The following is a 15908-nucleotide window of genomic DNA, read 5'->3' on the forward strand; positions in this document are numbered from 1 at the left end:
ACTGGGAACACGGACACAGTCACCGCGAACAGAAACCGTCACTGGGAACACGGACACAGTCACCGGGAACAGAAACCATCACTGGAACACGGACACAGTCACCGGGAACAGAAACCATCACTGGGAACACGGACACAGTCACCGGGAACAGAAACCATCACTGGGATCACAGACACAGTCACCGCGAACAGAAACCGTCACTGGGAACACGGACACAGTCACCGGGAACAGAAACCGTCACTGGGAACACGGACACAGTCACCGCGAACAGAAACCGTCACTGGGAACACGGACACAGTCACCGGGAACAGAAACCATCACTGGAACACGGACACAGTCACCGGGAACAGAAACCGTCACTGGAACATGGACACAGTCACCGGGAACAGAAACCATCACTGGAACACGGACACAGTCACCGGGAACAGAAACCATCACTGGAAGACGGACAAAGTCACCGGGAACAGAAACCGTCACTGGAACACGGACACAGTCACCGCGAACAGAAACCATCACTGGAACACGGACACAGTCACCGGGAACAGAAACCATCACTGGAACACGGACACAGTCACCGCGAACAGAAACCATCACTGGGAACACGGACACAGTCACCGGGAACAGAAACCATCACTGGGAACACGGACACAGTCACCGCGAACAGAAACCATCACTGGGAACACGGACACAGTCACCGCGAACAGAAACCATCACTGGAACACGGACACAGTCACCGGGAACAGAAACCGTCACTGGGAACACGGACACAGTCACCGGGAACAGAAACCATCACTGGGAACACGGACACAGTCACCGCGAACAGAAACCATCACTGGAACACGGACACAGTCACCGGGAACAGAAACCGTCACCGGGAACACGGACACAGTCACCGGGAACAGAAACCGTCACTGGGAACACGGACACAGTCACCGGGAACAGAAACCGTCACTGGGAACACGGACACAGTCACCGGGAACAGAAACCATCACTGGAACACGGACACAGTCACCGAGAACAGAAACCGTCACTGGGAACACGGACACAGTCACCGGGAACAGAAACCGTCACTGGGAACACGGACACAGTCACCGCGAACAGAAACCGTCACTGGGAACATGGACACAGTCACCGGGAACAGAAACCGTCACTGGGAACACGGACACAGTCACCGGGAACAGAAACCATCAATGGAACACGGACACAGTCACCGGGAACAGAAACCATCACTGGGATCACAGACACAGTCACCGCGAACAGAAACCGTCACTGGGAACACGGACACAGTCACCGGGAACAGAAACCGTCACTGGGAACACGGACACAGTCACCGCGAACAGAAACCGTCACCGGGAACACGGACACAGTCACCGGGAACAGAAACCGTCACTGGGAACACGGACACAGTCACCGCGAACAGAAACCGTCACTGGGAACACGGACACAGTCACCGCGAACAGAAACCATCACTGGAACACGGACACAGTCACCGGGAACAGAAACCATCACTGGAACACGGACACAGTCACCGGGAACAGAAACCATCACTGGGAACACGGACACAGTCACCGGGAACAGAAACCATCACTGGGAACACGGACACAGTCACCGGGAACAGAAACCGTCACTGGGAACACGGACACAGTCACCGGGAACAGAAACCATCACTGGGAACACGGACACAGTCACCGGGAACAGAAACAGTCACTGGAACACGGACACAGTCACTGCGAACAGAAACCATCACTGGGAACATGGACACAGTCACCGCGAACAGAAACCGTCACTGGAACACGGACACAGTCACCGGGAACAGAAACCATCACTGGAACACGGACACAGTCACCGGGAACAGAAACCGTCACTGGAACATGGACACAGTCACCGGGAACAGAAACCATCACTGGAACACGGACACAGTCACCGCGAACAGAAACCATCACTGGAACACGGACACAGTCACCGGGAACAGAAACCATCACTGGAACACGGACACAGTCACCGCGAACAGAAACCATCACTGGGAACACGGACACAGTCACCGGGAACAGAAACCGTCACTGGAACACGGACACAGTCACCGGGAACAGAAACCGTCACCGGGAACACGGACACAGTCACCGGGAACAGAAACCGTCACCGGGAACACGGACACAGTCACCGCGAACAGAAACCGTCACCGGGAACACGGACACAGTCACCGGGAACAGAAACCATCACTGGAACATGGACACAGTCACCGGGAACAGAAACCATCACTGGGAACACGGACACAGTCACCGCGAACAGAAACCATCACTGGGAACACGGACACAGTCACCGGGAACAGAAACCGTCACTGGGAACACGGACACAGTCACCGCGAACAGAAACCGTCACTGGGAACACGGACACAGTCACCGGGAACAGAAACCATCACTGGAACATGGACACAGTCACCGGGAACAGAAACCATCACTGGGAACACGGACACAGTCACCGGGAACAGAAACCGTCACTGGGAACACGGACACAGTCACCGCGAACAGAAACCGTCACTGGGAACACGGACACAGTCACCGCGAACAGAAACCATCACTGGAACACGGACACAGTCACCGGGAACAGAAACCATCACTGGAACACGGACACAGTCACCGGGAACAGAAACCATCACTGGGAACACGGACACAGTCACCGGGAACAGAAACCATCACTGGGAACACGGACACAGTCACCGGGAACAGAAACCATCACTGGGAACACGGACACAGTCACCGGGAACAGAAACCGTCACTGGGAACACGGACACAGTCACCGGGAACAGAAACCATCACTGGGAACACGGACACAGTCACCGGGAACAGAAACAGTCACTGGAACACGGACACAGTCACTGCGAACAGAAACCATCACTGGGAACATGGACACAGTCACCGCGAACAGAAACCGTCACTGGAACATGGACACAGTCACCGGGAACAGAAACCGTCACTGGAACATGGACACAGTCACCGGGAAGAGAAACCGTCACTGGAACATGGACACAGTCACCGGGAACAGAAACCGTCACTGGAACACGGACACAGTCACCGGGAACAGAAACCATCACTGGAACACGGACACAGTCACCGCGAACAGAAACCGTCACTGGAACACGGACACAGTCACCGGGAACAGAAACCATCACTGGGAACACGGACACAGTCAGCGCGAACAGAAACCGTCACTGGGAACACGGACACAGTCACCGAGAACAGAAACCATCACTGGGAACACGGACACAGTCACCGGGAACAGAAACCATCACTGGAACACGGACACAGTCACCGGGAACAGAAACCATCACTGGGAACACGGACACAGTCACCGAGAACAGAAACCGTCAATGGAACACGGACACAGTCACCGGGAACAGAAACCATCACTGGGAACACGGACACAGTCACCGCGAACAGAAACCATCACTGGGAACATGGACACAGTCACCGGGAACAGAAACCGTCACTGGAACATGGACACAGTCACCGGGAACAGAAACCGTCACTGGAACATGGACACAGTCACCGGGAACAGAAACCGTCACTGGAACACGGACACAGTCACCGGGAACAGAAACCATCACTGGAACACGGACACAGTCACCGCGAACAGAAACCGTCACTGGAACACGGACACAGTCACCGGGAACAGAAACCATCACTGGGAACACGGACACAGTCAGCGCGAACAGAAACCGTCACTGGGAACACGGACACAGTCACCGAGAACAGAAACCGTCACTGGGAACACGGACACAGTCACCGGGAACAGAAACCATCACTGGAACACGCACACAGTCACCGGGAACAGAAACCATCACTGGGAACACGGACACAGTCACCGAGAACAGAAACCGTCACTGGAACACGGACACAGTCACCGGGAACAGAAACCGTCACTGGGAACACGGACACAGTCACCGCGAACAGAAACCGTCACTGGAACACGGACACAGTCACCGCGAACAGAAACCGTCACTGGAACACGGACACAGTCACCGGGAACAGAAACCATCACTGGGAACACGGACACAGTCAGCGCGAACAGAAACCGTCACTGGGAACACGGACACAGTCACCGAGAACAGAAACCGTCACTGGGAACACGGACACAGTCACCGGGAACAGAAACCATCACTGGAACACGGACACAGTCACCGGGAACAGAAACCATCACTGGGAACACGGACACAGTCACCGAGAACAGAAACCGTCACTGGAACACGGACACAGTCACCGGGAACAGAAACCATCACTGGGAACACGGACACAGTCACCGCGAACAGAAACCATCACTGGGAACACGGACACAGTCACCGGGAACAGAAACCGTCACTGGGAACACGGACACAGTCACCGGGAACAGAAACCGTCACTGGAACACGGACACAGTCACCGGGAACAGAAACCGTCACTGGAACACGGACACAGTCACCGGGAACAGAAACCATCACTGGAACACGGACACAGTCACCGGGAACAGAAACCGTCACTGGAACACGGACACAGTCACTGCAAACAGAAACCGTCACTGGAACACGGACACAGTCACCGGGAACAGAAACCATCACTGGGAACACGGACACAGTCACCGCGAACAGAAACCATCACTGGGAACACGGACACAGTCACCGGGAACAGAAACCATCACTGGAACATGGACACAGTCACCGGGAACAGAAACCGTCACTGGAACACGGACACAGTCACCGGGAACAGGGACACCGTTACCAGAAAAACGGACACCATTACCAGGAACTTAAACAGTCACTGGGAACACGGACATCGTCACTGGGAACACCGACACCGGGAACACCGACACCGACACCGGGAACAGATACAGTCACCGGGAACAGATACAGTCACCGGGAACAGATACAGTCACCGGGAACACGGACACCGTCACCGGGAACAGATCCGGTCACTGAGAACAGGGATATCGTCACCAGGAACACGGACACTGTCACGGGGAACAAATAACGTCACCGGAAACAAATAACGTCACCGGAAAAATGGACACCGTTACCAGGAACGGAAACAGTCACCGGGAACAGAAACCATCACCGGGAACATGGACACCGTCACCAGGAACTGATTCAGTCAGCGGGAACAGAAACCGTCACCGGGAACAGAAACCGTCACCGGGAACACGGACACAGTCACCGCGAACAGAAACCGTCACCGGGAACATGGACACAGTCACCGGGAACAGAAACCATCACTGGAACATGGACACAGTCACCGGGAACAGAAACCGTCACTGGAACATGGACACAGTCACCGCGAACAGAAACCGTCACCGGGAACACGGACACAGTCACCGGGAACAGAAACCATCACTGGAACATGGACACAGTCACCGGGAACAGAAACCGTCACTGGGAACACGGACACAGTCACCGGGAACAGAAACCGTCACTGGAACACGGACACAGTCACCGGGAACAGAAACCGTCACCGGGAACAGGGACACAGTGACCGGGAACAGAAACCATCACTGGGAACAGAAACCGTCACCGGGAACAGAAACCATCACTGGGAACAGGGACACAGTCACCGGGAACAGAAACCGTCACCGGGAACAGAAACCGTCACCGGGAACAGGGACACAGTCACCGGGAACAGAAACCATCACTGGGAACAGAAACAGTCACCGGGAACAGAAACCATCACTGGGAACAGAAACCATCACTGGGAACAGAAACCGTCACCGGGAACAGGGACACAGTCACCGGGAACAGAAACCGTCACCGGGAACACGGACACAGTCACCGGGAACAGAAACCGTCACCGGGAACAGAAACCATCACTGGGAACAGAAACCATCACTGGGAACAGAAACCGTCACCGGGAACAGGGACACAGTCACCGGGAACAGGGACACAGTCACCGGGAACAGGGACACAGTCACCGGGAACAGGGACACAGTCACCGGGAACAGAAACCGTCACTGGGAACAGGGACACAGTCACCGGGAACAGAAACCGTCACCGGGAACAGAAACCATCACTGGGAACAGAAACCATCACTGGGAACAGAAACCGTCACCGGGAACAGAAACCATCACTGGGAAAAGGGACACTGTTACCAAGAACACGGGCACCGTCACCGGGAACACGGACACCGTTACCAAGAACACGGACACCGTCACCGGGAACATGGACACCGTTACCAAGAACACGGACACCGTCACCGGGAACACGGACACCGTTACCAAGAACACGGACACCGTCACCGGGAACATGGACACAGTTACCAAGAACACGGGCACAGTCACCGGGAACACGGACACCGTTACCAAGAACACGGGCACCGTCACCGGGAACACGGACACCGTTACCAAGAACACGGACACCGTCACCGGGAACATGGACACCGTCACCGGGAACACGGACACAGTCACCGGGAACATGGACACCGTTACCAAGAACACGGGCACCATCACCGGGAACATGGACACCGTTACCAAGAACACGGACACAGTCACCGGGAACATGGACACCGTTACCAAGAACACGGGCACCGTCACCGGGAACACGGACACAGTTACCAAGAACACGGACACCGTTACCAAGAACACGGACACCGTCACCGGGAACATGGACACCGTTACCAAGAACACGGACACAGTCACCGGGAATATGGACACCGTTACCAAGAACACGGGCACCGTCACCGGGAACACGGACACAGTTACCAAGAACACGGACACCGTCACCGGGAACAGAAACCGTGAGCATGCAGAAATGATCAGCAGACATGCAGGAACCACAAATGAATATGCGGATTTGAGGCGTGGGGGTGGCAGCAATCTGTGCCCTTGCCCACGAGGCTGTTCCTTCACCATTAGCGGGGGGCAGTGCAGAAAGGCATGCTTCTGTGAAGGGGAGCCAGCAGGGTGTGCGTTTCAAACAGAGCCCCCGGCACCTACCCATCATCCTCTTGGTAGAGCTCAAACATGTGACAGGAAGCGTACGGAGGAGTGATGCCGCTGTACACGTCCAGGGCCATCTGTAGAGCCACGAGCGTTATATCGTGCTGTGGAAAGGACGCAAATTTTTAAGCGGGTTAGAAATCGTTCTCCAAACCCCTCTTCCCCTGAAGTGTAGTCAGGCTGCGGTTCCACAGGCAGTTCCATTCTCCATCATTCACGTGACCAGACTTCACGCCCGAGGCGAGACGGTGGGTGAGAGCAAGTTATTCGGCTGTGCGGGACATCCTGGCCCGGCATCCCCACAGGGCCACGGCTCAGGAGCAGGAACACCTGGCCGGTTTTAATTCTCCCCAGCCTGGGGCGCTGGGTCCAAATGTAACAAGTCAGCTTTGTTTGATTCTGCTGCATTTCAGGTAAAAGGAATCAAAAGAACTTGCACTTATATCGTGCCTTTAACCACTTCAGACCGTCTCAAGAAATAGGAGCAGGAGTAGGCCAATCGGCCCCTCTAGCCTGCTCCGCCATTCAATAAGATCATGGCTGATCTGAACCTAACTAGGGGAGTCTCAAACCACTTTACAGCCAATGGAGTACTTTTGAAGTGTAGTCACTGTTGTAATGTAGGAAACGTGGCAGCCAATTTGCGCACAGCAAGATCCCAGATATGTAATAAATGACCAGATCATCCGTTTTATTGATGTTGATTGAGGGATAAATATTGGCCAGGACACCGGGAAGAACTCCCCTGCTCTGCTTTCAATAGTGCCATCAGATCTTTTACATCTACCCGAGAGGGCAGACGGGGCCTCGGTTTAAAGTCTTATCTGAAAGACGGCACCTCCAACAGTGCAGAGCTCCCTCGGTACTGACCCTCCGACAGTGCGGCGCTCCCTCAGTACTGACCCTCCGACAGTACGGCGCTCCCTCAGTACTGACCCTCCGAATGTGCGGCGCTCCCTCAGTACAGACCCTCCGACAGTGCAGCACTCCCTCAGTACAGACCCTCCGACAGGGCAGCGCTCCCTCAGTACCGACCCTCCGACAGGGCAGCGCTCCCTCAGTACCGACCCTCCGACAGGGCAGCGCTCCCTCAGTACTGCACTGGAGTGTCAGCCTAGATTTTGTTCTTAAGTCTCCGGAGTGGGGCTTGCCCATGGCCTTCTGTCTCAGAGGGGAGAGTGCTACCGCTCAGCCAAGGCTGATACCAGGGTATAAATACAGTACAGATAGGCGAGAGATTCATGGATCAGACCAAATTAATAACCGAGTGAGGCAAGGATGTTCAGCCTTCTCTTGTTGCCCAAGAGAATGGCAGTGGATGAAGTGACGAGCGAGATAAGATCTCCCAGGCAAAATGGCCGACGCGGCGATCCTGGTCGCAGTTATGCTGCAATATTTTTTATTTTATTCATTCATGGGATGTGGCACGGCCAGCATTTATTGCCTGTCCCTAATTGCCCTTGGGAAGGTGGCCTTCTTGACAACTGAGTGGCTTGCTAGGCCATTTCAGAGGGCAATTAAGAATCAACCACATTGCTGTGGGTCTGGAGTCACATATAGGCCAGACCGGGTAAGGGCGGCAAGTTTCCTTCCCTAAAGGACATTAGTGAACCAGATGTGTTTTTATGACAATCCGGTAGTTTCATGTCCACCATTACTGATACTAGCTTTTATTATTCCAGATTTTACTTAATTAACTGAATTTAAATTCCCCAGATTTGAACTCATGTCTCTGGATTACTAATCCAGTAACATAATCACTACCATACCCACAACTGATCACAGATATCCTGCAGATCTAAACTACAGCAGCATGTTAGAGAAGCTATTAAGGGAGACTGTGTTCAGGTTCCATTTTGTGATCAAACTGCTGAAAGAGGTGGTGTCTGGAACATGTTCCATTCAGCCCAGCCCCTCATGGTCCCTTCGTGACGGGCACAAGCTGGAGCCATCAAGAGCGTTCCTGGTGTAGTTCGGACCTTCTAGTAGATAAATCTGTCTTAGTTGCTTTTACCTTTCCCCGAGATGGTGTTAGGCGAGCAGCTTATGAGAGAGGGCCATGGATCTCCACCCTAGAGACAGTGTCTCTGGAATGCTGAGCTAAAGGAAGCTAATGTAAACCAAGGGTAAAGGGCACGGAAGGTCAACGATGTAACGTCCCGGAGCGGAGGGTGTAACGGAGCCCGCTGGAGTAACGGAACGCTGTAACGTGAAGTTGGGGACGATCGAGGGTTCGATACCGTGCCACTGAGCTCAACAACTGGAACACGGGGTCTCCCGCAGCCTCCGCATCATCGTATTACATAGAATTACTCAGAACGTACAGCACAGGAACAGGCCATTCGGCCGTGTTTATGCTCCACACGAGCCTCCTCCCACCTGGCAGGACCTCATTTAAATTTTTTGTCTCCGTTCCCCGGCCGGCAGCCAGGCTGAGAGGCCATTGGACAGGAAGGGCTGTGGTACCAGGCCGCAGTCAGGCAGCGCAGAGGAGAGAGGGGGAGATCGTGGAGGGAGGCACGGAGAGAGAGATGATGGGGGGGGGGTGTGGGTCGGTGGGCCGCGGGGAGGAGGAGGGCCTGATCGTGGGGAGGGGACCAGGTTACCTTGGCGGAGGGGGGGGGGGAAGCACTCCTGCTCCAAAAGCAGTGCTGGAAAAGCACCCACCTGCTTGATCCGGCTGTTCTCGCCTTCCTTCAGCTGCCGGGGCTCCTGAACCCGAGCAAACCCGGCTCGCAGTCTTTAAATTTAAAACTAGTCGCCTGCTCCCCAACCCCCCCTCCGTTAAAACTGGAGGAGAGTTGGGGTTGGGTTTCCGATTTTTGTAATTTTAACCCCCACCCCACCCCCTCGCCTCTCCGGGGGGGGGTTAAAATTGCCCCCAAGGACTCCGAGCTCGTCTCCCCAGCATTTCCAACAAGGAGATGGCAGAGGCAGAAGTTTCAGCCCATGCCGACGCTAAAGAAACAGGTCACACCCTCCGCTAAAGAGAGAGTCTACTGGAATCACCATTCTAAACCAGGGGAGTCCATGCTGGAGTCAGGCTTGGATCCACAACCTTCTGATTCAGAGTGACACTGCTACCTCGGAGCCTGGCTTATCAGGTGAGGTGTGTGTTTCAGATTGACAGAATGCCCCGACACTATCAACAGATGGGGTAGAGTGACCTTCTGAGGACTGATTTGGACCCACTTCAGCTGGGTGCTGGAGGTGATTGGCCATCACGTAGGGACCACCCATCCGGTTTTTCCCTTCTCTTGGTCTGTGTGCCCGAGTGAACAGGTGGAAGAAAACTGGCTGAATACACACAAAAATAAGACAGGTGACCCGCGTCTCCCCACTCCGCCGGGCATCCCTCGAGGCTCAACGCTGAAACGTGATGGATACTGCATTGGGGACAGGGGCCGAACACAGCGGCCTGTGTTGTACATTACGAAGGACAAGACAGGCAGGTCAAGTCCAGGAGCCTTAAACAGCATTCACTGCACCCATCAACCCGACTCCCTGCTTTCGTCTTTCTTTGCCCTGTGAACGTCTGTCCTGCGAGCACGGGGTGGTTCACAGCACAAGGTGTCTCTGCGAAAGCTGCTCTCAGCAGGCAGACGGCTGCAACGCGAAGGGGTAATAAAGTTTTAGCAGGATAACAGGATGTTAATGTTGTGTGGGCAATGAGTGCCCCGTCCCCATCACCCAGCTTCTAATAGCTTCACAAGTAGGCGAGTGGTGGTTTCTGAGACTCCTGATCGGGTGCCACTTCTGATGGTATTCTGTGCACACATGCTGCCAGAAACCTGAGAGTCAGGACAGTGCGGCATCATTTGCAGACTGAGCATTGAGTTGTACTGAAGACCGTCGACGGGGGCGGGGGGTACTGAAGACCGTCGACGGGGGCGGGGGGTACTGAAGACCGTCGACGGGGGCGGGGGGTACTGAAGACCGTCGACGGGGGCGGGGTACTGAAGGCCGTCGACGGGGGCGGGGTACTGAAGGCCGTCGACGGGGGCGGGGTACTTAAGACCGTCGACGGGGGCGGGGGGTACTGAAGACCGTCGACGGGGGCGGGGGGTACTGAAGACCGTCGACGGGGGCGGGGTACTTAAGACCGTCGACGGGGGCGGGGGGTACTGAAGACCGTCGACGGGGGCGGGGTACTTAAGACCGTCGACGGGGGCGGGGGGTACTGAAGACCGTCGACGGGGGCGGGGTACTTAAGACCGTCGACGGGGGCGGGGTACTGAAGACCGTCGACGGGGGCGGGGGGTACTGAAGACCGTCGACGGGGGCGGGGGGTACTGAAGGCCGTCGACGGGGGCGGGGGGTACTGAAGACCGTCGACGGGGGCGGGGTACTGAAGACCGTCGACGGGGGCGGGGTACTGAAGACCGTCGACGGGGGTGGGGTACTGAAGGCCGTCGACGGGGGCGGGGGGTACTGAAGACTGTCGACGGGGGCGGGGTACTGAAGACCGTCGACGGGGGCGGGGTACTGAAGACCGTCGACGGGGGTGGGGTACTGAAGGCCGTCGACGGGGGCGGGGGTACTGAAGACTGTCGACGGGGGCGGGGTACTGAAGGCCGTCGACGGGGGCGGGGTACTGAAGACTGTCGACGGGGGCGGGGTACTGAAGGCCGTCGACGGGGGCGGGGTACTGAAGACTGTCGACGGGGGCGGGGTACTGAAGACTGTCGACGGGGGCGGGGTATTGAAGACTGTCGACGGGGGCGGGGTACTGAAGACTGTCGACGGGGGCGGGGTACTGAAGACCGTCGACGGGGGCGGGGTACTGAAGACCGTCGACGGGGGCTGGGGGTACTGAAGACTGTCGACGGGGGCGGGGGGTACTGAAGACTGTCGACGGGGGCGGGGGGTACTGAAGACTGTCGACGGGGGCGGGGTATTGAAGACTGTCGACGGGGGCGGGGTACTGAAGACTGTCGACGGGGGCGGGGTATTGAAGACTGTCGACGGGGGCGGGGTACTGAAGACCGTCGACGGGGGCGGGGGGTACTGAAGACTGTCGACGGGGGCGGGGTATTGAAGACTGTCGACGGGGGCGGGGTACTGAAGGCCGTCGACGGGGGCGGGGTACTGAAGACTGTCGACGGGGGCGGGGTACTGAAGGCCGTCGACGGGGGCGGGGGGTACTGAAGACTGTCGACGGGGGCGGGGTACTGAAGACTGTCGACGGGGGCGGGGTACTGAAGACTGTCGACGGGGGCGGGGTACTGAAGACCGTCGACGGGGGCGGGGTACTGAAGACTGTCGACGGGGGCGGGGTACTGAAGACTGTCGACGGGGGCGGGGTACTGAAGACCGTCGACGGGGGCGGGGTACTGAAGACTGTCGACGGGGGCGGGGTACTGAAGACTGTCGACGGGGGCGGGGGGTACTGAAGACTGTCGACGGGGGCGGGGGGTACTGAAGACTGTCGACGGGGGCGGGGTACTGAAGGCCGTCGACGGGGGCGGGGGGTACTGAAGACTGTCGACGGGGGCGGGGTACTGAAGACTGTCGACGGGGGCGGGGTACTGAAGACCGTCGACGGGGGCGGGGTACTGAAGACTGTCGACGGGGGCGGGGTACTGAAGACTGTCGACGGGGGCGGGGGGTACTGAAGACTGTCGACGGGGGCGGGGTATTGAAGACTGTCGACGGGGGCGGGGGGTACTGAAGACTGTCGACGGGGGCGGGGTATTGAAGACTGTCGACGGGGGCGGGGGGTACTGAAGACTGTCGACGGGGGCGGGGTATTGAAGACCGTCGACGGGGGTGGGGTATTGAAGACTGTCGACGGGGGCGGGGTACTGAAGACTGTCGACGGGGGCGGGGGGTACTGAAGACTGTCGACGGGGGCGGGGTACTGAAGACCGTCGACGGGGGCGGGGTACTGAAGACCGTCGACGGGGGCGGGGGGTACTGAAGACTGTCGACGGGGGCGGGGGGTACTGAAGACTGTCGACGGGGGCGGGGGGTATTGAAGACTGTCGACGGGGGCGGGGTATTGAAGACCGTCGACGGGGGCGGGGGGTACTGAAGACTGTCGACGGGGGCGGGGTACTGAAGGCCGTCGACGGGGGCGGGGGGTACTGAAGACCGTCGACGGGGGCGGGGTATTGAAGACTGTCGACGGGGGCGGGGGGTACTGAAGACTGTCGACGGGGGCGGGGGGTACTGAAGACTGTCGACGGGGGCGAGGTACTGAAGACCGTCGACGGGGGCGGGGGGTACTGAAGACCGTCGACGGGGGCGGGGTACTGAAGACTGTCGACGGGGGCGGGGTACTGAAGACTGTCGACGGGGGCGGGGGGTACTGAAGACTGTCGACGGGGGCGGGGTATTGAAGACCGTCGACGGGGGCGGGGGGTATTGAAGACCGTCGACGGGGGCGGGGTATTGAAGACTGTCGACGGGGGCGGGGTATTGAAGACTGTCGACGGGGGCGGGGGGTACTGAAGACTGTCGACGGGGGCGGGGTATTGAAGACTGTCGACGGGGGCGGGGTACTGAAGGCCGTCGACGGGGGCGGGGGGTACTGAAGACCGTCGACGGGGGCGGGGTACTGAAGACCGTCGACGGGGGCGGGGTACTGAAGACTGTCGACGGGGGCGGGGGGTACTGAAGACCGTCGACGGGGGCGGGGTACTGAAGACTGTCGACGGGGGCGGGGGGTACTGAAGACTGTCGACGGGGGCGGGGGGTACTGAAGGCTGTCGACGGGGGCGGGGTACTGAAGACTGTCGACGGGGGCGGGGGGTACTGAAGACTGTCGACGGGGGCGGGGTACTGAAGACCGTCGACGGGGGCGGGGTACTGAAGACTGTCGACGGGGGCGGGGTACTGAAGACTGTCGACGGGGGCGGGGGGTACTGAAGACTGTCGACGGGGGCGGGGTACTGAAGACCGTCGACGGGGGCGGGGTATTGAAGACTGTCGACGGGGGCGGGGGGTACTGAAGACTGTCGACGGGGGCGGGGGGTACTGAAGACTGTCGACGGGGGCGGGGGGTACTGAAGACTGTCGACGGGGGCGGGGGGTACTGAAGACTGTCGACGGGGGCGGGGGGTACTGAAGACTGTCGACGGGGGCGGGGGGTACTGAAGACTGTCGACGGGGGCGGGGTACTGAAGACTGTCGACGGGGGCGGGGTACTGAAGACTGTCGACGGGGGCGGGGTATTGAAGACTGTCGACGGGGGCGGGGGGTCCTGAAGACTGTCGACGGGGGCGGGGGGTACTGAAGACTGTCGACGGGGGCGGGGTACTGAAGACTGTCGACGGGGGCGGGGTACTGAAGACTGTCGACGGGGGCGGGGTATTGAAGACTGTCGACGGGGGCGGGGTATTGAAGACTGTCGACGGGGGCGGGGGGTACTGAAGACTGTCGACGGGGGCGGGGTATTGAAGACTGTCGACGGGGGCGGGGTATTGAAGACTGTCGACGGGGGCGGGGGGTACTGAAGACTGTCGACGGGGGCGGGGGGTACTGAAGACTGTCGACGGGGGCGGGGTACTGAAGACTGTCGACGGGGGCGGGGTATTGAAGACTGTCGACGGGGGCGGGGTACTGAAGACCGTCGACGGGGGCGGGGTACTGAAGACTGTCGACGGGGGCGGGGTATTGAAGACTGTCGACGGGGGCGGGGGGTCCTGAAGACTGTCGACGGGGGCGGGGGGTACTGAAGACTGTCGACGGGGGCGGGGTACTGAAGACTGTCGACGGGGGCGGGGTACTGAAGACTGTCGACGGGGGCGGGGTATTGAAGACTGTCGACGGGGGCGGGGTATTGAAGACTGTCGACGGGGGCGGGGGGTACTGAAGACTGTCGACGGGGGCGGGGTATTGAAGACTGTCGACGGGGGCGGGGTATTGAAGACTGTCGACGGGGGCGGGGGGTACTGAAGACTGTCGACGGGGGCGGGGGGTACTGAAGACTGTCGACGGGGGCGGGGTACTGAAGACTGTCGACGGGGGCGGGGTATTGAAGACTGTCGACGGGGGCGGGGTACTGAAGACCGTCGACGGGGGCGGGGTACTGAAGACTGTCGACGGGGGCGGGGTATTGAAGACTGTCGACGGGGGCGGGGTATTGAAGACTGTCGACGGGGGCGGGGTACTGAAGACTGTCGACGGGGGCGGGGTATTGAAGACTGTCGACGGGGGCGGGGTATTGAAGACTGTCGACGGGGGCGGGGGGTACTGAAGACTGTCGACGGGGGCGGGGGGTACTGAAGACTGTCGACGGGGGCGGGGTATTGAAGACTGTCGACGGGGGCGGGGTACTGAAGACTGTCGACGGGGGCGGGGGGTACTGAAGACTGTCGACGGGGGCGGGGGGTACTGAAGACTGTCGACGGGGGCGGGGTATTGAAGACTGTCGACGGGGGCGGGGTACTGAAGACCGCCGATCGCTTGTATTTAATACCCTCAGTTTACTGGAGGCTCTCGGTTGACTCACCGCTGAGTACATGATCATTTTGAGGCGAGGAGTGGGAGTACTGGCATCAGTTGCTTTTGTAATGTTCCGGAGAATACGACCAAGGAGCTCACCTGCAACAAGAACAAAGCTTTAGAATCAGAGTAAAAGGAACAGAAGTTGAAAACAGGAGCACACACGAACACTACCACCGTACGGGCTGCTGAATACAGAGTTACTGAGTGACAACACTCAGACTGGGATTGGATAATGTATCGTCCTGGCCAGAGATAGGTCAGTGTGGGGACAGTTAGTGAAACCAGACCCTCCTCCCAGAGATGGGTCAGTGTGGGGACAGTTAGTGAAACCAGACCCTCCTCCCAGAGATGGGTCAGTGTGGGGACAGTTAGTGAAACCAGACCCTCCTCCCAGAGATGGGTCAGTGTGGGGACAGTTAGTGAAACCAGACCCTCCTCCCAGAGATGGGTCAGTGTGGGGTCAGTTAGTGAAACCAGAACCTCCTCCCAGAGATGGGTCAGTG

The 15908-nt window shown here is 58.3% G+C and overlaps 1 protein-coding gene across 1 annotated transcript in view; it reads right to left on the reverse strand.

Annotated features, from left to right (window-relative positions):
* The window catches only part of acp2 (acid phosphatase 2, lysosomal), an 82245-nt gene that overhangs the window by 36849 nt on the left and 29488 nt on the right, over positions 1 to 15908 (reverse strand). Inside the window, exons 6-7 of the mRNA XM_067977511.1 lie at positions 15410 to 15501; positions 6952 to 7058 (exon numbers count right to left, since the gene is read on the reverse strand). Of these exons, the coding sequence (XP_067833612.1) occupies positions 6952 to 7058; positions 15410 to 15501 (199 nt within the window). The remainder of the gene's footprint in view (positions 1 to 6951; positions 7059 to 15409; positions 15502 to 15908) is intronic.

Source organism: Heptranchias perlo, unplaced genomic scaffold (assembly GCF_035084215.1).
Source record: "Heptranchias perlo isolate sHepPer1 unplaced genomic scaffold, sHepPer1.hap1 HAP1_SCAFFOLD_156, whole genome shotgun sequence".
Classification (NCBI taxonomy): domain Eukaryota; kingdom Metazoa; phylum Chordata; class Chondrichthyes; order Hexanchiformes; family Hexanchidae; genus Heptranchias; species Heptranchias perlo.